The 22,039-nt window shown below is 39.5% G+C and overlaps 11 protein-coding genes across 11 annotated transcripts; all 11 read left to right on the top strand.

Moving 5' to 3' along the window:
* Window positions 1-148: 148 nt before the first annotated feature.
* Window positions 149-1,315, top strand: LSM04_003048 (RNA recognition motif domain; the record flags this gene model as incomplete). Its single annotated transcript, XM_067332634.1, has 1 exon — window positions 149-1,315. The coding sequence occupies one exon, from the start codon at window positions 149-151 to the stop codon at window positions 1,313-1,315; it is 1,167 nt and encodes a 388-aa protein (XP_067185633.1).
* A 270-nt stretch (window positions 1,316-1,585) lies between these two features.
* Window positions 1,586-1,936, top strand: LSM04_003382 (uncharacterized protein; the record flags this gene model as incomplete). Its single annotated transcript, XM_067332633.1, has 1 exon — window positions 1,586-1,936. The coding sequence occupies one exon, from the start codon at window positions 1,586-1,588 to the stop codon at window positions 1,934-1,936; it is 351 nt and encodes a 116-aa protein (XP_067185643.1).
* A 255-nt stretch (window positions 1,937-2,191) lies between these two features.
* Window positions 2,192-3,205, top strand: LSM04_006653 (WD40 repeat; the record flags this gene model as incomplete). The annotated part of the gene is made up of 1 exon (XM_067332632.1): window positions 2,192-3,205. The coding sequence occupies one exon, from the start codon at window positions 2,192-2,194 to the stop codon at window positions 3,203-3,205; it is 1,014 nt and encodes a 337-aa protein (XP_067185775.1).
* A 316-nt stretch (window positions 3,206-3,521) lies between these two features.
* Window positions 3,522-4,754, top strand: LSM04_008626 (uncharacterized protein; the record flags this gene model as incomplete). The annotated part of the gene is made up of 1 exon (XM_067332631.1): window positions 3,522-4,754. The coding sequence occupies one exon, from the start codon at window positions 3,522-3,524 to the stop codon at window positions 4,752-4,754; it is 1,233 nt and encodes a 410-aa protein (XP_067185873.1).
* A 480-nt stretch (window positions 4,755-5,234) lies between these two features.
* LSM04_008419 (Acireductone dioxygenase ARD family) lies at window positions 5,235-6,083 on the top strand (the record flags this gene model as incomplete). Its single annotated transcript, XM_067332630.1, has 1 exon — window positions 5,235-6,083. The coding sequence occupies one exon, from the start codon at window positions 5,235-5,237 to the stop codon at window positions 6,081-6,083; it is 849 nt and encodes a 282-aa protein (XP_067185861.1).
* Window positions 6,084-6,530: 447 nt separating this feature from the next.
* On the top strand, window positions 6,531-8,075 carry LSM04_005021 (uncharacterized protein; the record flags this gene model as incomplete). Its single annotated transcript, XM_067332629.1, has 1 exon — window positions 6,531-8,075. One exon carries the CDS (start codon window positions 6,531-6,533, stop codon window positions 8,073-8,075), a length of 1,545 nt encoding a protein of 514 aa, XP_067185710.1.
* A 1,202-nt stretch (window positions 8,076-9,277) lies between these two features.
* Window positions 9,278-11,629, top strand: LSM04_008601 (Cyclic nucleotide-binding domain; the record flags this gene model as incomplete). Its single annotated transcript, XM_067332628.1, has 1 exon — window positions 9,278-11,629. One exon carries the CDS (start codon window positions 9,278-9,280, stop codon window positions 11,627-11,629), a length of 2,352 nt encoding a protein of 783 aa, XP_067185871.1.
* A 296-nt stretch (window positions 11,630-11,925) lies between these two features.
* Window positions 11,926-12,609, top strand: LSM04_000040 (uncharacterized protein; the record flags this gene model as incomplete). The annotated part of the gene is made up of 1 exon (XM_067332627.1): window positions 11,926-12,609. One exon carries the CDS (start codon window positions 11,926-11,928, stop codon window positions 12,607-12,609), a length of 684 nt encoding a protein of 227 aa, XP_067185489.1.
* Window positions 12,610-12,846: 237 nt separating this feature from the next.
* Window positions 12,847-14,007, top strand: LSM04_006843 (uncharacterized protein; the record flags this gene model as incomplete). Its single annotated transcript, XM_067332625.1, has 1 exon — window positions 12,847-14,007. One exon carries the CDS (start codon window positions 12,847-12,849, stop codon window positions 14,005-14,007), a length of 1,161 nt encoding a protein of 386 aa, XP_067185786.1.
* Window positions 14,008-14,265: 258 nt separating this feature from the next.
* On the top strand, window positions 14,266-15,543 carry LSM04_004123 (Solute carrier family 35 member SLC35F1/F2/F6; the record flags this gene model as incomplete). Its single annotated transcript, XM_067332624.1, has 1 exon — window positions 14,266-15,543. One exon carries the CDS (start codon window positions 14,266-14,268, stop codon window positions 15,541-15,543), a length of 1,278 nt encoding a protein of 425 aa, XP_067185674.1.
* Window positions 15,544-16,126: 583 nt separating this feature from the next.
* On the top strand, window positions 16,127-22,039 carry LSM04_002004 (uncharacterized protein; the record flags this gene model as incomplete). The annotated part of the gene is made up of 1 exon (XM_067332623.1): window positions 16,127-22,039. A coding segment is annotated over one exon (5,913 nt), but the record flags the coding sequence as incomplete, so codon positions are not given.

Genomic DNA, 22,039 nt, shown 5'->3' with positions numbered 1-22,039 from the left:
AGCAAATATCCAGCGAAAAATATACGTTAACAGATAAGTCACCACTCACTGTTAGTTCTAACACCACTTTTGTATCACTTTTTCTTTTCTATTTATAAAGAATCGGGCCTTTCGTATTGCCTCAAGAATACAAAAGAAGGGGAAAAAAATGAATAGTCTTTCGCCCGACGACCCTCAAGAGGTCCCTGTGGAGTCATACAAGCCGTCCCTGTGCGTGGACGTAAATGCAGAACCTTTTGACGAAAATGGTAACAGCGCTGGTACAACTCCACAAGCATCATTGACACCACATGTTCCTACGAATATTTTCGTTGCTGGGGTTCCGCCTTCGTGGGATGAGAATGACTTGCGTCGGAAGTTCCAGGAGTTTGGTGAAATCATTTCAACAAAGATTGTACGAAGAAGACATTTTGCTTTCGTTATGTTTCGAAGACCAGAGTCCGCGCATGCAGCAATTAACGCAACACATTTAACTCATCCTACACCGAACAGCCCTGTTCTACTGCATGTCTCTATTGCAATGCACGATGAAGGTGTAGATGATATACCTAATAATCGCATATTCATTAGAGGCCTTCCGCAATGGACTACTAAAGAACATATTAAACAATGCTTTTCACGTTTTGGCACTATTATAGATGCTGCTGTACTTATGAATCCTCTAGGACAATGTAAGGGCTCTGGCTTTGTGCAATTTTCATCAATTGATGAAGCAAGTGCTGCAATTGAAGCAAGAAAAAGTATTCGTATTGAAAACTGTGATACAGAATTGGAAGTAAAATATTCTGAGACGGCTGAGGTTAGACAGCAACGTCAAGAACGTAATAAAAACCGACAACGACATTCACCTAAATACCGACAACATACATCAACTTTTCCACTTTACTCCCCACCAGTTCCCGTGGTACCACCAATGCCTGCGTATCCCATGCTTGGAATGCCCGCACCCTTTCCTGTGTTTTATTCACAACCTACAATTGCAACAGCAACACCAACATCACCGCATATTATCTATTCTCCAATGGTGACTTCCCCTGCTTTGCCCGTTTACACACCTTCGCGTGCGGTTTTCGAACCGAAGCCAGGCCTATTCCCCTGCAGTGGTGATTTGCATTTCTCTGGAGTAGCACTAACTGAATCTTCATTGCTTACACTTCTGCAGCGCTATGGAACAGTGGAGGCGAAGGATATTCTTAATGATAGTGGTGCCGCCGTGCGTATGAAGGACCGTGGGGTGCATACTCTTATAGCTCAACAACTCAATGGAGCTGTGTTCCCTAATGGACAAGTTATGGCAGTTGGCCTTTATTCATGAGGAGGCAGAGGGAGAGAAAGGGCCATTTTTTTTTTTAATTAAGAGAAAAAAATGGACGACGCAAAACGGCATGATGTTATTTAAGATACGTCATAATTTTGCTCACTTGGGAACCCATGTGGCAATAAACATATATTTCTTTATATATATTAATTGGATTTAATTCACAAGGATGTTCTGTGATATATGTTATACACGTATTTTGCTTTTTTTTTGCTTTTCTATTTTTTATCATTTTTTTTTTTTACCTATAATGCATAGAATAGGAAAATGAGTCCTCTTGAGGCGAAGCAGGGCAACATAGCGACGATATGGGGCAATTTGATTATTTATTCTTGCTGTGCCACTGCTGTCATTTATGCATTTCTTGGACTTTTTGCTTGTCGTCGTTTGATTCGCGCAAACTGGCGTTGGGTGTTGATCGTAGCTCTTTATCTTATTGTTGGTATGTTGCATGCATTTTTATCTCTTGCGATACTTTGTGTGGCGGTGGCTTGTATATTTTGGACCTTCGGTGATAAAAGGATAAGTACCATCGAGACGGTTGCATATGCAGCAGTGATGGTTGTGTTGACAATTTTTTTTGCCTTGGGACGGAAGTCAATTCTATACGCCTTGTGACATCAAACTCCATGATGGTCTTGTATTTTACACTAGTTTCATTTGGTTCTTCTGTGGTGTGGGTGGTGCAACAAGAAAACAGTAGTTGCTCAGAAAACTGAATTATACGTATTGTCTTTTATTTTTATTTTTTCCTCTTTTTAAATGATTTTTTTTCTTGCACTCCAACCCCACTATACTTTTTTCTTCTCTTTTTTTTTTTACCTTTGTTATTCTTCTTAATATTTTGTACTATAAGCGGAAAAGAAGAGAAAAATGTTTGGGGTTTTAATTGAGGGTGAGGGTATGTACGGAGATGTGGTAGAGTTATCAGAATGTTCAGAACATGTCTATTGTACTGCTCTTTCTCCTGATGGGGTATTTCTTGCTGCAGTTCTTGGTGACGGTTCTCTTGTCTTGTTGAACCCCAAGACGTTTAGTGTATTGTGCAAGACCACAGCAGGAAAGTCGTATGACGACTTTCCAAGTACGGGGGTTAAGTGGTTGTCACCAAGAAACGAGGAAATGTATTGTTTGGTCTCTGTGTCTAGCGCGGGGGGGGTGTTCGTTTGGGAATGGGACGGTGAGACCTTGGAACGAATTGTTCGAGTACATGAGAACGAAAATGATATTACTTGTCTCGCTGCTTCGCAGGATGGCAATACTTTTATTACTGCAGGAAGTGATCGCCTCGTGCGTTATTACGATGCGGATGGAACATTAAAAGCTACTATGAGTCGTGGATTCGACGCGGATGGTGTACCACGGGTGACACATACTAACCGTATATTTTCCGCTCACTTCGTCACACCCACAATTGCCGTTACTGGGGGATGGGGGAACCCCATTCAGGTGTGGGACATGCGTGATCACGAGTCAAGGGTGCAACTCTGCGGAACGCAGATTGCCGCTGATGGTATTGAACCCATTCCAGGCACCACTTGTGTTATTGTTACTTCAAAACGAACGGAACAACAAATACAAGTTTTTGATTGTGTATCGGGAAATGAAATTGAAGGGGACTCTAATCGTCTATCTACTCTAGTATTAGAGAGTGCACCACTTATCTCAAGGTACTGCAAAAAAACTGGTTTGTTGTGGACGATAACAACAAAACCATTTATGATTTGTGTAAAATCATTTATTTCAGGCGAGTTGATGGCTTCATGTTCGTCAGCTTACCCTCTTATGAATATAGAGCTTTCTGATCATTTTCCTTATCAAGCCTTTGTTTCATGCGGAAATGGAAAAATTATACTGGCAAAGGTTAGAGGAGAATTACAAGAGTAATACCATTTTGAATGTAATTGAAAACAAAAAAGTGATACAATTATTTGTGTAACGTATTACCTCTTTTCTTTCTTGTAGCTCTTCCGAAAAAGAAATATATATTGTTTTCCCATTATTAAATCCATGCTTATAAGTAACTGTTTGATTTTTTTTTTGGTTTTCATTTTGCTAATGACACGAAAGCCTGTTGGACTTGTCTCTACTTTCCTTAGCGGAGAGACTTTTTGTTTTTCTCCCCCCCTTTCGCTTCGCAATACTGAGGAGAGGAAAAAATAAAAAAAAATAAAGGGAGGAAACTGTCCAATGTATTGTGTTCATGCCTATCCTTGGTGAAAAAGCTGCAGTAATTGAAAGATTATTATTGGAAAATAAAAAAATTCAGGAGTATGTAAACTCTATGATTTGTAATATTGAGTTTCGTCTCGTTGTTATAAATACACTTTTTCTTTCTTTGAGAAAGAGACACAGAAAACGCAATGGGACAAATGAAAAAGAGTCTCTTGGAACCAACGTTGATACTTTTTTTAGGTTTACTTGCGGTTCCCGTGTTTATGCTCCTCTACTTTGTGTGCATCCTTCATATCACTGCCTCGCTCTAGCACCCAGATTTCGTTGGAATCAGCGAGCAATAAGGTCGTTGAAGCGCCAAGTTGAGCGCTTGGAATTAGATGTAAACGCAAAAAGGGATTCTACGAGGTGGCAAGTTGTTGCGGATGCTGTCAATTATGATTCTAACGCTACACTATGCGTAAACGGTTTTCAGTGTTACCTTCATTATCAGCAGTTAACAATAGCATCACCAGATCCCTTTTCTCTTGAGGAAGATCAATACATTGTCGAGCATATCCCTACAAACAAACTGTGGAGCCAGCTTATAGCAGATATTCTTCACATATTTGGTCATTCTCGTACAGCATTTCAGTTGGCTCAGAGATATCGAAAACTCAGGCGAGATAGGTATGAGCAGACTATGATTCCTGATAAAGATGACGCTTGGTCGATAATATGTACAGAAATATCTAATAATATTGTACCAGAGACGGAACTTCTTGTGGAGTATTCGATAAAAATGAATATTGGGCGCAATATTCCATGGATAACTGAAGAGGCCATCTGCAAAACACTTTCACTTCGCAGAATTCTCAAGGACTATACTAAAGAAGGCCTTATGCGGCGAAACATTTATGCTGTGCTTCTAAGTGATCAAAACTATACTTCTTCTGAGGAAGTAAGATTAATATTTCTGCGTTTACTACAGTGTAATCCTATAGACATGATTGAAGCATTTTCTCGTGCGAGGTGGCGTTTTTCACAAATTTCTCTGGAGCAAGCAGCTCAACGACTTGCTTCATCCCTGGAGGATATGAGGGAACGCATTCTTGCAAGAGTCTTGAGGTGGTATGAAACCGTTTACGCTTCAGATTTTTTCAGGGTTTCCTTAGATATCTTTGGTCAACGGGATGGTGCTTTGGCATGTTTTATCATTTCACGGGATTATGAGCGACAACGAAGGAGAGCGACACCGTACGCTCGGCTTAATTTGTTGTAGAATATTCTTCTCAATCATAGCACAAAGACAAGAAAAAAACTTATTTCAGCTGTAACAGAAGACGACTCTATACTCTCTTTCTCTTTCCTTGTTTTTTTTTCACCTAAAGATCGAATTTCTTTTTTTTTTTGGAGTTATTATTATTATTATTATTATTATTATTATTATTATTATTATTATTATTATTAGTATTATTATTATTTAGATTTTCCTGTAATGTATCCTTCTTTTTATATTTAATTTTTTGGATTTCCCTACTTCAACCTCTCCATGAGTGCGGGGAAAGGTTGAATACGTACGCACACGTATTTGCGCCAAGTGAGGAGTAAATAAGTATAATAAAAAAGAGCAAGATAGTATTTACACACCCTATCTTGCTTATAGCATAGGCGCAGGGCAGGAGTAGTAGTTAGAAGGGCCAGTCGAGAGAAACAAAGTACAGGAGAGACCCACCAAAGAAGGAAGGCGTGTACTCGGGGGATGGACACCCTGGAACCTGTGAACGAGGCGGAACGCCTTAAGGAAGAGGCGGAGATCCGTGAGCGGGACCGCAAGCGGCAGCAGGAGCGGGAGGAGCGGGAGCGGCGGGTGGCAGCGGAGCGGGAGGCGGAGGACCGTCGTCGGCGTGAAGAGGAGGACCGACGCGTCGAGGAGGAGAAGCGGCGGCGGCGGCAGGAGGAGGAGTGGCGCCGCCTCGGCAGCGATATCATACATGACCTCCCGCCCGTTCCACCGTCCGTCGTTGCTGATGGCCTCGTTGAAGCGTGGTACCTCGATGATGAGACGTCAAAGCCAACGCTGCGCATTGCCAGTCTTAAAAAGGGGCGCAAGCGTGACACACCGCCTGTCACTCTGCAGCAGCTTAAGGAGCTGGGAGTCATTTACTTCAATGTCAGTTTGAGTGATTTTACTGTGGTGAAGCAAATTGTAAAAGAACGGCAGTATAAACATACGGATGAAATTCACATCTCCCAAACGTGTAAAGATGAACAATTTTTGGATCGTTGGTTTCAGGAGCATTACAACGAAGACGAACAAATACGTCTTGTAATTGATGGTTCTTGTTATTTTGATGTACGCTCCAAGCAGGATACCTGGATTCGCATTCATGCCCAAACCGGAGATCTCTTCATCTTTCCCCCTGGGCTTTATCACCGTGGAACATTGGATGAGGACGATTTTGTTGCAATATACCGTATCTTTCAGGAGTCTCCGAGATTTGCTCCATTTTTTCGTTCTGATCCTCGGGCAGAATCTCAGAAAGTACGTCTGAACTATCTAATGTCCCTAAAAAAAGGGAACGTTGCAGCAGAACTTGGATTTAAGTGAAAGAAGAGTTTATTTTCTTTTTCCTTTTTTCTTTTTTGTTTTCACAGAGTTCGCTCCTATGAAAAGCCTGACCATGTACAATACCTCGGTTCTGAATGCCATGTAAATGAGTTTTTGGTTTCCGTATTAGAAAGAAAAAAAAGTTGAAGGCATCAGTTCGTGTTTTGTAGAGCCGTCTCTGGAAGCTTTTTTTAGCATGATTCATATTACTGCTCAGTCATATTTGAAGCATGTGTTTTTTTTTTTTTAGTTTGTGACTGTTTGTGTGTGTGTATTCATACACTATTCTGTCATTTTCTTTTTCTTGCTTTCGTTTTATCGCTTTTATCTTTTCTCCCCCCTTTACTTTATGCTTCTTTTCCATTCGTTTGCCTCCTCTAATATTTTATTTTTACAATGGGTGTATAATTCCATATGATCTTGTATGGTAAAAAAGGGAAAGGTACAATGCTGACAGAGACCGTGATTGCGCAGACAAGTTACCTAAGCCCAGTGGATCTCTGCTCTCTGCTAGTGCGGGATTTAAAGCAGTCGTTGCTAGGAACAGGAGAAATGGGAGTACGTTTTGGAACTACATCACATGGGTTTTCCCCAATTCAACCAAGTACAACGTATCATTGCCTTCACTGGTCATGCCCCGATACTATGCGACCACCAGCGACGTGCTTTCCTCTTTTAGGGAATCATCTTCATAAGGAGACTATAGGTGACCTACTTCGTCTTGTTAATAGGAGTGGTAGTGTTTCTTTTTTTACCCGAAAGAAAGGACATAATCGTTTTGTGGGGCTATTAAGGATTAATCGAGGTAGTGATGGTGTTTTTACAATAAATACTACTAAATTTCAGGAATCGTGGTCGTTTCAGAGGCAATTTATTGCAGAAGAAGAAAAATGCTGTGGTACTTCTACAAATGCGATTGAACTATTTACAAGGAAGCTAGTTATGTGGATTTTCAGTTACTATTCAGTTGAATATTCCAAACAACTTACACTTCCTCAGTTAGAGTTGGCTTTTCCACTTTTAACTTCAATGGATGTGCAAGAACGCCGTCGTTTTTTAAGCGGGGCCTTAACTCGTTTTGCTGGAGGTCTTTTGTCTTTTTATGATGATCGTGTAATCTCATTAAGGAATGTCCCAGTTAGTGCATGCAGTCTGCTTTCACTGGAAGAACTTCATGCTGTAACATCAATAGAACAAGCATCTGTTGCGTTTGTTTTCAAGTGTCAAATGCGACATGATGAAGTATTGAATGGATTACAAACAATTTTAGATTTTTGGGGAAAACGTGGTTATGTTTTTCCATCTTCACTTATTCGACAAGCTGTTGCTGTCCTCTTGTCTCATGTAGTAGGAACGTGTGCCTTGTTACGCAGTGCACTAAAGGGTTGGATCCGCCCTTTTGTTCTTCATCATCTACAAACATTCTTGAGAACGTGTCGTACACCCATAGCGACAAAACTTACTACATTATTAAAGTCGATAAAGGCGCAGAAAACATCTAAAGGAATTTCATTCCAGACATTAATAGATGATATTGTGAACCAAGAGTCATTTACTGCTGGATCTGCATCCCTGTGTGATTTACAGAAGCATCAGAATATGAAAAAAGAAGAGGGTAATACGAAGGAAGGAATTGAAACTGCCTCGTACGATGGATATATATTTGACTCTGTGGTACCTGTTTCCCATGGTGTCTCGGGTTTAACATGGAAGATTGCTCGAGATACATTACGTTATACGATTATATCACTCCCAGATGCACCACCTGTAACAAGTGATGAACTGACTAGCACACCAGCTGACTTAATCTTTTCTGCAGCCCTCTTTTCTGGTGGACGACTCCATCTTTCGCAACCTCTTTTTAAATATGCTGCAGAAGCTGAGTTATGTTTGAGTTTAAACTTTGGAAAGGTAATTCAATATACGGCAGAGGATGAGGATGAAGTGTGGCATAGTACGAGAAAAAGAAAGCGTGAGAGAGGAGTATTGTAAGATATAGAAAGGAATGAAAGGGGAAGGAGAGAGAGGAGGAAGTTTTGGGGTGGTGGTGGAGAGAAAATAAAAGAAACTAAAAAATATAGTGCGTCTCTGAGTTGCATAATATTCTCCTGTGCATTTCTCTTATTAAGACGGAGGAGGGAGGATGTAGTACTGCCTTGTCTTCGTCGTCCAGATTATTCTATTTGGGTATGCTATTGTATCATTTTTCGCTTTTTCACTTGCTATGCATGTGCTTATTGCTATCGGTTAAGCTACTCTCTTCTGTTCTGTACGCTAAAGGTGTTTTGGGTATAGGCTAAAGCTTTATGAAGTATCTTTGCATTCGTTGTGGCTCGACGGAGCACATGACGAGGGAACACGGCGCACGCAGGAGCGACACCGGCGATGAACGGGGTCCCGCTGCCCATTTATGGCGTGTAGTACGAAGCTGGATAAACAGCAGCTGCAGCGGCCACGGCGTACAGGGGACATGGCTGAAGTTTCCCATGGTCTGGAAAAGGATAAGGTTTCTATTTATGCATATATATATATATATATATATATCAATTTTTTTTTCTTAAACTATATTTTTATTGTTGCGTTTGATTGTTTGTTTTGTGAGTTTTTTTTTTTTCTTCTCCTTCACGGAAGGGACACAGTAAAATTACTGTTTTTCCAATGAAGAAGTTTCTTTCGAGTGCTTCCACTTTTTTTTATAACTATTTTAACTCATGTTGTTACTTGATGATCTATGGGTTTTGGGTTTTTTTGTCGTTTCATTTCGTTCCATTTTTACTTACTTGGTGTTGTAAATAATGCTTAATGAGTGTCAGATGAGTCTTCTGATGGTTGTCGGAATTTGTGTGTAGCTTCTTATCTAATTTCACAAGATAGTATCATTAATGGTGGGGGTTATTATGCTGTGTTTTGTTAGTGTGTATCCGTGCTTCGTAGCTTGGTCGAGTTACTCTTGTCTTCAAAGTGTTCTCTTCCGCTGCGTGTTGTTTGGTCCCCATTTCTGTGATGTTTTGGAGCAGCAAGTGAAATATAAATACTCTGACATTGTTTAAGGGACGCAATGCGGTTATTATTATTATTATTATTATTATTTATTTATTTATTTTCCTGTTGTTGTGGGTGTTTGATGCACTTTTGAGTAAGTCAATATATTATTTTGTTAGAAGTTTATTTACATGTTATCATAGAAAAACTATATGAACGAAATATCTTTGGATTCTGCAGGTCGTATTCAAACTGTTTCAATTTCAGTGGGTGACGTCACTACTACGACAGAAAACAGTTATGATTCAAATGAACAAGCAAATATCGATGACATTATTGGTGTAGCGGAGCAACTGAAAAGCACCCCAGCGCTCACACCAGTTTCCACACAGAAATGTGCCATAATCCAAAAACATAGCGGTACTTCGGTCCATCACTTTCTCTACACAGTACCACATCTCTTTACCTTAACTGAGGATCTAATAGGAGGATTGAATATCATGGTGCGTGAATACAGCGCATTAGATATCATTGTAGAGGGGGGAACGATTCTTTCACATGTTTTTGTGCTTGCATCCGGCACTGTAGAAGTAATTAATGCAAGGGTTGGTCGCACATCAATTGTAGGACACCGTAGAGTTGGAAGCATTACTGCACCTAATATATTCGGTATCGATGATGTTATATTGGAAAAACCAACAGAGTTTTCATATCATGCCAGCTCATCAGCTACACTTCTTCTTATATCCAAACAACAATTCTGCGCACTTTTTGGCCGTTCTCCAGTATTTGCCAACAGTGTCTCTGGACAAATTTTACATACACTCTCAGCATTTTCTATGTTTGAAGATTTCTGTCGTTCTCTCTTTGGATTATCAACATCATCTGTTTCAGGTAGCAGTAATTTTGGTGAGGAAGGATATAAACTTTCAATGTCTACTGCCGTAAACATTTATAAGGCTAGTGGAACTGTATTTCACAAATTAATGCACTCTTCTTCAGTTGATACAGATGCCTTGCGTTACTGTGTCAAACGTCTACCTGAAAATATTACCGAAACATTTGTGGTTATCGTTTCACGCACTACTCCTGTTTTCATCTCAGAAGGTCTCGCTTCTACAGGTACGAATAATCTTGAATTGGCAAGGCGATACAGGCCTACTTGGAAAATTGGTGAACGAGGTCAAACAGTTGTTATTGCTCGAGATGGATTTACAGATATTATTGATTTTGTAACTAACTTATGTATGCTTACGGTAGAATCTAAGAAAATACGAATGCGTCTTCAACGTCTTAGCTCTCCATTCGCCTTGGATATTTTGAGGAACTCATTGGTTGCTAACGAAGATGCGCCTACTACTATTGTGAAATCACTCCTTGCTAAACTTCCTTTCTCAGAAAGTGAGATTGATGCACTCACACAGATATGGGAAGGTCCTCGAGTGATGAAAATGCTATATAATATTCTTCTTCAACGTGAAGAGTATGTAGTGTATATAGATGTTAATATGTCAAGGAAATTTGCCCAAGATCCTTATTTGAATTGGAGTTTATCCATTATTCGTCATATAAGGACAGAACTTGGTCTTAGTGATGCTAACGGAGATTCTTTACCTAAAGATCTTACAATTGATGTTCTTTTTTCATCAAATATTACTATCAAAACTCTTCTTTGTTCAGCATCGGAAGCTTTTAAAGATTTGTTAGAGGGATATAAGATGAAGTTGGAAGAAAGTAACAACGCATCTATACATCCTAATGATCGTGACATTTATATTTTGGAGCATCTCTTAGAACAGGATGAAACATTAAGGGAAGCATACAGGGAACGCCTAAATTCATCTGGATTTATCATGATGGAGGATTCCCATGCATCAGCACTTGTTGTAGATCTTATTAATGTCAGCAAGTTAAACTTTTCAATTATTGATCAATCTTTGCGAAATAATCTATCATCTTGTAAGAAGCCGAAACCCAACAATTTTATCATTAATATTGATCGAACATTTGGTGCACAAATAGAAACTGTTTTACGGAGCCTTATTCTTACTTTTGGTGATTATATTCGTAGTGTAAATGTGAGCGGTAGTGTGGCTGGACTTGTTGGAAACCGTGGTGATGTTGTTCTGCCCACAAAGCTACTGTTCTCAAAACAGTCATTTGGGGAAGATTCCACGGATGAAACACGCATTTGCAATGTAGATGACATTAAGGAAGATGATGTTTTACCATTCCTTGAAAATGGAACTGTTTCACTTCACCGAGGTGCTTGTGTTACGATTCCTGGTGTTATTCTCTACAGTGATTCAGTTATGCGATTCTACAAGGTGGTTCATGGGTGTACTTCTATTGATATGCGAAGCAGTTACGTGGCGAGGCAGCTAGAGGAGACCCACAGAACGGGTGTGCTTCGGAAAGGAGTATGTAGGCGATTTCTCTTTTACATGGATACAGTGCCGCTGAAGAATGATGATGAAAAGGAATCAGAGTTAGTAAAGCGCGATATACTCTTTTCAGTATGTGCTACCAGCCGTTCATTGCTGAACTTGATTCTTTCCACTTAATTTTATTTACAGTGACATTTCTCCATTTATATGAGTGTTTGCCCCCTCCCTCCCCCCCCCCCCAAAAAAAAAAAAAGAGTAAGATAGAGAGAGAAAAAAGAATACAAAGGTATTTTTACTTGATTATATCGCTGTGTGATGCATATACTTTTCGTATGGTTTTCTTTTTTCCTTCTATATATATATATATATATATATATATATATATATATATATGGACATATATTCCTAATTCTTCTTTTCTGTCTCTTTTTTTTGATACTCAAATAAAAATATATCCTTCTTGCGACCAGAAGATGGAATTGGGGGTGAAAGAACGTTCATACACTCTCAGACACTTCTTGTTAGACAAGAAAGAAATCATCACAGAAAAATGTATCCTTGGACAGTTAACACACTTTGCACATATGCAGAGGCTTGGGAGCCCCTTGTGGCTTAGTTGGGAGCTCGCACAAGGCCTTAACCTTACACTGAGGTACATGCAAAGTCCTCTGAATATTTGGTATCCATTAATGGGTGAGAGTTTTTTCCCACTTGTAGCTTCCTCCTCTTTTTCAGACGCTGTGATGCGTCATTGTCCAGTTACCCAGATTGTAAACGTATCAGAAATGTCAACACTATCTAACTCCACAACGGGAAGTGATTTGGTACTCTCAGTCTCAGCTTGTTCTGATGGGAAACCGCATTGGTGTACTGTGCCAGATACGTTAAAACATCTCTTTGTTGTGCCGAGAAAGTCTCTATACACGCCTTTTTACAAAGCACAATGTGGTGGTCAGCTTCGTCCTCTTGGTTTGTGGGTATCCACAGTCGTACTCCGGTGGATTAGAGCTATACCAGAGATGCCAATAGTGGTTCACACACCAAATAGTTTCATGTGTGTTGTAAACGCAGACCAACTTTATCCAAGCACAATCTTGGCAGAGAAGGAACTCGAATGCATGCTTCTACAATTGGGTAAGGATTCCACTCTTATCTAAAATACAGAGAATCGTTTTGGGGGGATTGGGGTAATATTACATAATCTTTTTTTTTTGTGTATGTGTGTTATTTTTTATTATTATTGCTTTTCTTCTTTGGTTCACACATAAACACACACACACACACACAGATTGAGATACACAGATAGTGGAGTTCATGGGTTGTTTTATGTTGTGTTTATTTATTGTTCTATTTTATTCTGCATTGAATTAGGTATAGTTTAAGAGTCTTTGGTCATGCCTTGGGCTATATTATGGAAGAGGGCCGCTCTGAGTGCAACAGTGGCAACAGCAGCCGCCGTTTCATGGCTCTGCCGGCCGGATCTTGCCGTTCTATCACAGGAGACTCCAACACTTACGCTGGACGATATTCCCACTTCAGCAGGGCAACTATGGGAATGCATGCGTTTTCTCGACCAAAGACAAGAAGAATGGAATGTGGAATCTAACAATTTCCCAAAAGGAAAAGCGGTAGAGCGGCGGTGCGAAGAGCCTAAAATACAAGTTTTACGACTCGGCTCCCCTTACCCGGTTAATTCAGAAAATGGACGTCCTGCACCGTTTATGCGAGTTGTCGGTTTTTTACCCGATGTCAACCCTGAGGAGGTTTTTGAATGTATGACAGACCTGCAACGACGTAAAGAGTGGGACCACAACTACCATATGTTCAGAAAATGGGATGACAGTAGTGAGAAGAACATAAAAAAATGTTTAAATGCGGTTGAAAGACCAATAGAGATGGTTGCAAAGAAGAGTTCTGTATGCCAGAATGATTGCTGTGTTCTTGTTCCTGATATCCGAAGAAGTGTGGTCGACTATGGTTGGTTTGCCCACCGTGTTGGGCATAAACTTCTAGAGCAATTTGGAATTGCAGATCGACTTTTTGTTTATGAACGCAGTTCAGTGTGCTATAAACCCCTTAATATTGACAGTATGAACGCATCGCTTAAAATGTATGACGTACTTTACAGCGGGACAGATGAAGTGGTAAATGAATCTAATAATCAATCTGAAGGATTTGCAGAGTGGTTGCATTTGTGTGAGAAAGAGCATGAAGCAACCCGTGTAAGTGTCAACTACCAACACATAATAATCCTCCCTATCGCTGATGCTGCGTCGCAGCTTTGGTTAAACCCGATGCCTCTTTCTTTCGGTGGAAGCATGGTTGATAAAAAATCCACAAAGGTTGTATATGATACCTTCATGAATAGTGTACGTCTGCACAAAGAAACAAAAAGACTTGACGGCACACTTATGATAATGACATCTGCTAATGATGTTCAGATACCAAGCAGTGTTCCGATGTGGGCCCAACGAATGTTGGCTTCCTTTTTTTCTAACCATGCACATCGCGAGATGTTGAAAGCAATTCGTTCTCACAGAAAGCAAAATCAGTAATTGATTGCTTTGTAACGATATATTTGTGAACTTTCCACTTCAACTCACTACTTGCTTTTTCACATGCTCTTTTTCTGTGTTTTTTTTTTTCTCTTGTAACTGTTTTTTTTTTTCTAAAAGAAAATTCCATTTTACTCTATATTTATCCCCCTTTTTCCTTTGTTTTTTTTCTTTTATTATTAGTATTACCATTATTATTTTTTAAAGGGAAGCACCGGATTTTATTAAAAGGTAACAGAGGTTTTGTTTAGGAAGCTGATGGGGTTTAAGAGATTAAAGGTGTTGCTGTTTCATGTCCTGTTTGGGCAGGGAGTGGCATTTTTGAACTCCCTCACCGGGGTATCAACAACTATGTTGGTGAATGATAATGCCAGTTATCCTCTTCTTCAATCTGTTACTGCATATTCATTTATTTTTGTTGTCTATGGGTCATTATTAGTGTTTCTATACCTTCGTAATCGACGTCAGCAGTACAACAACTTCACTTTTTTCTATCGCCCATGGAAATATGCTATTCTTGGCCTTATTGATATGGAGGCAAATTTTGTTGTTGTTATGGCATATCAGTACACAGATATTATATCTGCCCAACTTTTAGGTTGCTTTAGTATTCCATGTGTACTTATTCTTAGTTTCTTTCTCTTGAAAATGCGTTTCGCCCTCACACATGTACTTGGATGTGTTGTCGCTACAGGTGGTTTGGTACTTCTTGTTATTCTGGACGCTGACGGTGTATCACGTGATGTCGTGAGACCCAATGTTGTTAAGGGTGATTTATTATGTCTCCTTTCCGCTGCTCTCTACGCTACGAGTAATGTACTAACTGAAAAATTTATAAAACCCCGTTTTATTGGGGGGAGAATTGGGGATACAGAACCTGTGGGAGTTTCAGGTGTGAGGGTAGAAGGTGTTGGGGGCGTTGGTGCTGCGGCTTTTGAATCTCGTGAGATTCAAGTATCAAGAGGGGCCTTTTGTGGTTCCTGTAGTCCTGTCGATAATCGTACTAGTGAGATTGAGAAAAACACACAGATGGGAAATGAGGAAGAAAGGGAGCAGCGACAAGAGCATCAGCAAACCCGTGAGGAAGAGGTGGAAATATTACCAGATGTGCCAAAGTATATCCCCTTGGTGGAAAATTTATGCTGTATGTCTGGCTGGGCACTGGTCTTTGCCACAATACAGTTTTTTGCTGTGGAGTGGAAAACTTTCTCTCCAAATAGGGGGTCATGGACTAATCAAAACTGGTTATATCAAATGTTGTTTGGATTAACAATGCTCTTTGTTTATACAGGCTTGCCGGCTCTTTTCTTGATAACAAGTGCAGCGTTTGCAAATGTTTCATTACTTGCTGTGAGCGTATACAGCATTATTTGGAATGTGACAATTTTTAGTATATTTCCAACACCTTTGTTTTTTGTTTCATATGTGATCATTATTTGTGGTATTCTTCTTTACGATCTATCTGATGTTCACTGGCGGTGGTGTCCTCGTATAAACTACCCCTGTGGTGACCCACGGGAGACAGGAGATATGTAGGGAAAAAGGGATCGAGGCAGATATTATAATTCTAGCAAAAAGATGAAAGAGGTAGGTTAGATGATTATTTCTTTTAGGGAGGCGCAACGGAAGTAGTAGTAGTAGTGGATAAATATTTGAAAATACCATCGACGTAGAAAGGTTTTAATACAATTACATATACATATATGGTAGGTATAACATTGCATATGAACATGTTTTTTTCCCCACATTCTTTTCTTTTTCAAATTTTCTGTCATAGCGTAATAAATCTCATGATTCACTTTTATTTCCGTAGTTGTTGTTACTTATTTATATTTTATTCTTCGGTGTCAAGAGAGAGAGAGAGACAGCGGTTCGACTTGTTTATGAGAGCAGAGATAACGCGTTTTTATTTTTTATTATTTCTTTTTGCCATTTTGAGTTTTACCAACCACAAAAAAAAAAGATCAAACGATTAGAAAGGAAAATATACTGACGTAAAGAAAAAACGATTAATATCAATTCAGTTCATTTCTACTAAATCATTTGGATAAGATAAAGTCAAATAGTAGAAGAAAAAAGGGTCTATATTCTTCTTTTTGACTCTTGATAGGACGTAATGATGGAACCTCTTGCAGTTTTAGAGGAGACATCACACACACAAACGGCAGTTAATGAAAATTCCTCTTGGAATGTCATGAGCACTCTAGTAGAACCTCCACAAAATTTGGTGATCCCTGAGGAGCAATTGAGAGAAACTTCCACTGTGGAAGATGATGATTACAGTACCGATAGTTCGGCAGGTGGACATCCGCAACAGCAACAACAAGAGCAGCAACAGCAGCAGCAGCACCAGGGAGGGGATGGTAGACTTCCTGGTCGTAGAAGACGACCACCACGAGCTTTTCCGGGTCGTGAAAATTTAGAAGGAATTACAAGTAGTCGTGGGACATCCCTTCCAGAAGCTTATCGCCACTCCACTACAGGTCCACAAAGGACAGTATGGAATTATTCTAATGGGTTGTATCCGTCAGAATATGTTCGTTCAGGCACTGAAGGTATAACTTCTCTAAGTCTAGAAGACTTAGTAAAATACAGTTCTATTGATCTTCTTTCAAGGGCATGGCCACTGGTTCCTTCAGCTGCCAAGGGTCTTGCTTATGCCCCCTTTCCCCAACTTCCTGACCTTCCAGACATTGTAAATGTGCGTTACTTAGATACTGACCAGGTAGCACGTTTTATGAGAATCACTGCTGTTGAATTTGCGAAACGACAAACATTTCCCACACCTGTTTTTCTAAGATCACTGCTTGTGACTGCAGCTGCAAACGCAGAGGCAAAAAGGGTTGAAAAGTCTTCATTTTCGGTTCACCTCTACTCTGAGGAGTCTCTTCGTTCGTATTGGGAAGATGAGCGTACAGGCTCCGATGATATTGACTCCGATGAAGAATATGACCACAATGACACTCTTATTCCTTCCACTGATGTAAATCATGTGGATTCTCTTGACTGGACGATGGCTTTTATATGTGAATCCTTGGAGTCACGAATCCCAATAAGGGTTATAAAACTACTACATTGTGTGGTGGATAGGTGTGGCATCAACTCCTCCAGTGCGACGTTACACTCTTGGGGAGTACAACGTCTCACCCGTATGTTATTCATTCAGACTGAACGTGAAACTGCGTCCCCGCGAAATGATGACAGTTCAGAGTGGGTCGCGGCTGCGATGGCGCTCCTGTTCAAGATGGTACTCGCCTCTCAGCGGCTGGACACGCTGCTCTCGGCGCTGCGGTGGGTGTACCGCCACCGGCGTCCCGCTGAGTCGCTCTCGCTGCGGGGGACCTCCGCGTGGGTCGCCGCGTTGGAGGCGGCCGTCCGCCCACGTGTGCGTCTCCCGCTGCCGTCCTCGTGGGCGAAGGCGTACGATGTCCCACTCGCCCATTCCCTTGGCGCCGATTTCTCGCATCGCATCATCGGCATCGCCGTAGCAGTGCATGAGGAGGAGGAGGAATCGCAGGGTATCATTGTCACCAAGAAGGGTATATACAAGATTATGTTAAAACCACCATATACAGTTCTTGGAAAAAATGAGGAGACACACGTAACAAATTGCTCTGGTGTATTTATTGAAGAAAATAGGATCGTTATTCAGTCAGCTCGAACAAAGGTAATATCTTGTTTCGATTTGGAAACCCTGCAAGTTTGCACTCAACCTGATGCAGATGAGATGAAACCACAAGAAGAGAAATTTCAAGTATATATAGGAATGGGAAAATTTGTTTTACCTCATTTTTACTACGACAAATTTTCTCCATACTACGCACGGTTTGAAGCTTCATTAATGATTAAAGGAACATTAGAGCCAAAATTAATTTTTATTCCGCCTACAAGCGACACTCTTAGTATTCAATTTTTTTTATACACACAACCAACTCAACAAAGTACATTGCTACAACTCGTTCATATTGAAGTTTTTGGTAAAGTATGGTTATCAGTCAAAATCAGACTAGATGCCAGAAATTCATCCTTGTTTATTCGGTTTGAACATAGTGACGATGTTATAGCAGAGGTTCAGCAACCTATTCAAGATTCTTGGACTCTTTGGAGTGCTAACTTGGTACCATCAAATGATCTTGCCATATGGAAAATCTACAAGGATGGTATATTACTCGATAGTAGTGGAAGTGAGGGATTAATGTTTAAACCTACAGTTGGAGCAGGAGCACCTGCGGCATCTGCATCTATGAGTTTTCTTGAAGGAAATTTTAATGGATATATTTCTGGGTTACAAATATGGTACAAGTATCAATCTGTAAGTGAATTTCTTGCTGCAGCAACTGGGAAATACTCAGACACAGATCAAAGTGGTCTCTTGTGTTCATTTAGAATGAACGAAGGTTCTGGTTGCTGTTTTCAAAGTGAAAACATGAGTCATATTTGGAAAGGTACAACTCCCTTGTGGTGTGCTCCACAAACAACAACACAGGAGAAATATGTTAGAGAATCGGAGGTGATTCCATACATACCATCTGGTGAGTATTATGTTCTGACAAATGAATATGAAAGTGTTATTGTGGAAAATGGATTTTGCACATGGATTAACACAGAAGGACGTATATTGGAACAGCAATTTATGAGTGTTAAACCAAGTGAATTGTACTTTTTATGTACATATACAAATCGTATTTATAGTGTTATTTCTGATAAAAGTGGTTTATTAAGTCTTAGATGGATTCAGGGACAATCTACACCGACAAGGTACGTACGAAACTTAACAAGTGTTAAAAATAGTAATATAGTGTGTTCGAAAGTAGTTAACCTTGTAAAAGAGAAACAACAATTAACACCAGTGTTATTATCACAATTCATACTACATAGATTAAATATCGCTCTCTTGAGTGGGTTAACAAGCTGTACCAATGCACAATATGTTGCATATATCTTCTTATGGGACCGAGCATCTCCACAAACTCTTTCAAGACTTGTGGATATGTGTAATGATTTAATAACATTAGTGATATCCTCTAAATATGAGGATGATTTTACACTTTTACTTCTTTGTGTTTGTGGAAGAATGTTAGCACGTCAAGTAAGTTGGATGGGACGAGGATGTCCGGCTAAATTGGTCCCTACTGTAGTCGACATGTATGAAAGACTTCATGATTTTTCTTGCGGAAGTGATGGATTTTTGAATGAGGTTCAGAATGTGTTTTCACAGTTACATCGTGTCTTTCTTGTTGAGTGCGTAAGTCACGATTATCAATTACAACGTATTATGGAAGCTAAAAAATTAACAGATGTGAAAGATTTACTTGTTACAGAGTATTTGCCATCATTAGTCTCTAGTGTAATTGAAAAAGATTTAAAGAAACCATTCATGACTTTCCTCAATCGTTTAAAAGAAGAATGTTTATTGGAATCAGAGGCTGTATTAAAGGGTAAAAGTACGTCTTTTAGGCCTTCATCTGTAACACTTGCCACTTTATTGGGTATTCTATCACAGAAGAAAAATCCACAATGGCACTTAGTTTCTGTGGCTTTAATGTACTCGCTCTGTAAAGGAATTTTACGAATGTTTAATTCCATATTTCCTGTGACAGAACAAGGTGGTAAAAATCGGACGTTGGAGCAACTTGATATGTTAAGAGAAACATCTATTGGTATTGTGGTATTTCCAATTACCCATTTTTTGTCGTATCTTGAGATTGATAGTGCTGTGGCTATCGATATACTCAGCATGTTAAATAAGATGCGAGAGGCTCTCGTTTCCTATGCACCTTCATTAACAACTCCACCTGTCACCCACCGTTTTACCGAGACACATAGAGTAGTTATACCTGCAGCAGCAACAAATACTCATACCACAGTACTGGATTTACGTCACGCCAAAAACATTGAACTTTTACATGAGAGCCTAAAAACGGATGAAACACCATCAGTGCAAATATCTCTCTTAACAAATAAGTACAAAAGGTTGGTCGAAACTTTTAATAGCCCAACTTTACGTTTTGATGGTGGTGGTAAATTAGAAATTTTATGCATTCCGAAAGCGAAAAATGGAGAAATGATTATAACTGTAAATGCACAAGTTGAACTTCGAACTGAATCAACGCACTGGATTCGTGATATCTGTTTTGCTTTAAGTCATACAATTTTACGTATTACCCATCAACTTCTTCTAACAGACCCTCCAAATACGATTATTCTTCCAAGAGAGAGTCTATTTCGTGGTGGTTTATCACAAGAAACATTAAAAGAACATCATATTAGTACAGGTGTAGAAGAGTATCATCTTGATCGAACCGATCAAAAAGAGTTGATACAATTATGTGAAGACACTGGTAAACTTTTAACTGAGTGGCGGTCCATTTATGCTAAAAAACGAATTCCATATCAAGAAAGATTAGAACCTATCTTGCGGAAGTTTTGCGCTGCTCATGTTTGGCATTCACATCGACCAAAAAATATTTCACTTCAAAAATCACTAGAAGAGTCATTAGAATTTATGAGAAAAAAAACGTTTCTCATATTAGAAGCTCTTCAACAAGGAAACGAAACTCAAATGCTACAAAGAGCAGAATTCTTACTTAAAATGGTAAATCCTAGAGCTAGAATTGAATTTCTTATTGCAGAGCAGCAACAAACTGAGGAACCAATAACAAGAGTAACACCATCGACTAGTACACGATTGATGATGCCAAGTGTCAGATCAGTTACAAGTGTTGCTTCTTTTTCACTTGATAAAACAGGAAGTCAGAGTGTAAGTTTTATGAGACGTTTAGCTACTAGTTTATCAGAGTTTTCAAATATTCAATATGAAGGAGTTGGAAGTATTTTACGCCCTCGTAATTCTTTACTTGGTGCTGGTGCTGTTAGTGAAGGTATACAAAGTACACCTGAAACAGTTTCTACTCAAGTTTTGAATTTTCTTCTTCGCGGTTACAATGGTATGAGTAATGATGAAGTTATAGCTGCACTAGTGAAAAAAGCACAACAAGCCACCATACATACTGCAGCATACAGATTACAGGAGGAGTTATGTGTGGCTCACCAATCTGATGAAGATGTGACATGGTTATTGGTAAGTTCACATCTTTTATACCGAGAACTTGCTCATTTACAACATGGAGGATCATTGAATAAGATTGACGAGGAAAATATTCGTAATTCATCAAATGAATCTGGAGTTACCCGTTCTGATTCTATGGTTCATCATTATATTGAAATGATGATAGGATGTGGGTTTCATAGAGAATTGGAGCTACAAAAGGCTTCATGTAGTTTCCTTCATTCTATTATTCAACAAAGTCTTTTGAGTAGGAAAGAAAGTGATAAATGTAATGAAGGTAAAAATGATGTTGGGGCACTTTCTTTGTGTGCTATTCTTTGTCATCCATGGGATAGTGTAGATATGTCTATTATTCGACCTGCAAAGATATTTCGTCTTCTTAAAAAATATATATTCCTTTCAATCGATGATACTTTAACTACTACGTCTGGAAATTCTTTTGAGAGTGAAATTTGGTATCGATTTGTTAGAGAATATGGTATATTTGCATTAATGCATCGAGGTGTTATTATACCTAACACTTTACAACCTGCTGCTGAAAGAATTAGCAGTGTCGAAGGTGATACATTAGGTGTTCATATTGAAGATGCGGACGCTTGCTGTCTAGCACGTAATCATTGGAGGGCCCTTAGAATGGAAACAGCAATAAGTCAAACATCACCGGATCATGACTGTTTTGCTGCTGAACTTAGTGGAAGTATTCCGATTGATATGATAGATGCTCTTTATTTTGAGGTTACATTGGAGTTACTACTTAATGAACAAGCAATTGTTTCTGTTGGTTTGGCGAGTTCTCCTCTTTCAACAGCAACATTAGCAGGGAAAGAGAATTCTATTGTATTTTGTTCAGATGGGACAGTAAAGTTTGGAAATGCACCTATTCGATTTGGAGCAAGTTGGAGTGTTGGTGATGTAATTGGATGTGGTGTTATGGCACCATTTAATGATGTTTTTTTTACTAGA

The sequence above is a fragment of the Trypanosoma melophagium genome, assembly GCF_022059095.1.
Source record: "Trypanosoma melophagium isolate St. Kilda chromosome Unknown ctg9segment0, whole genome shotgun sequence".
Taxonomy (NCBI): domain Eukaryota; phylum Euglenozoa; class Kinetoplastea; order Trypanosomatida; family Trypanosomatidae; genus Trypanosoma; species Trypanosoma melophagium.
The sequence above is the reverse complement of the archived record's forward strand: the minus strand, read 5'-3'. Positions and strand labels throughout refer to the sequence as shown.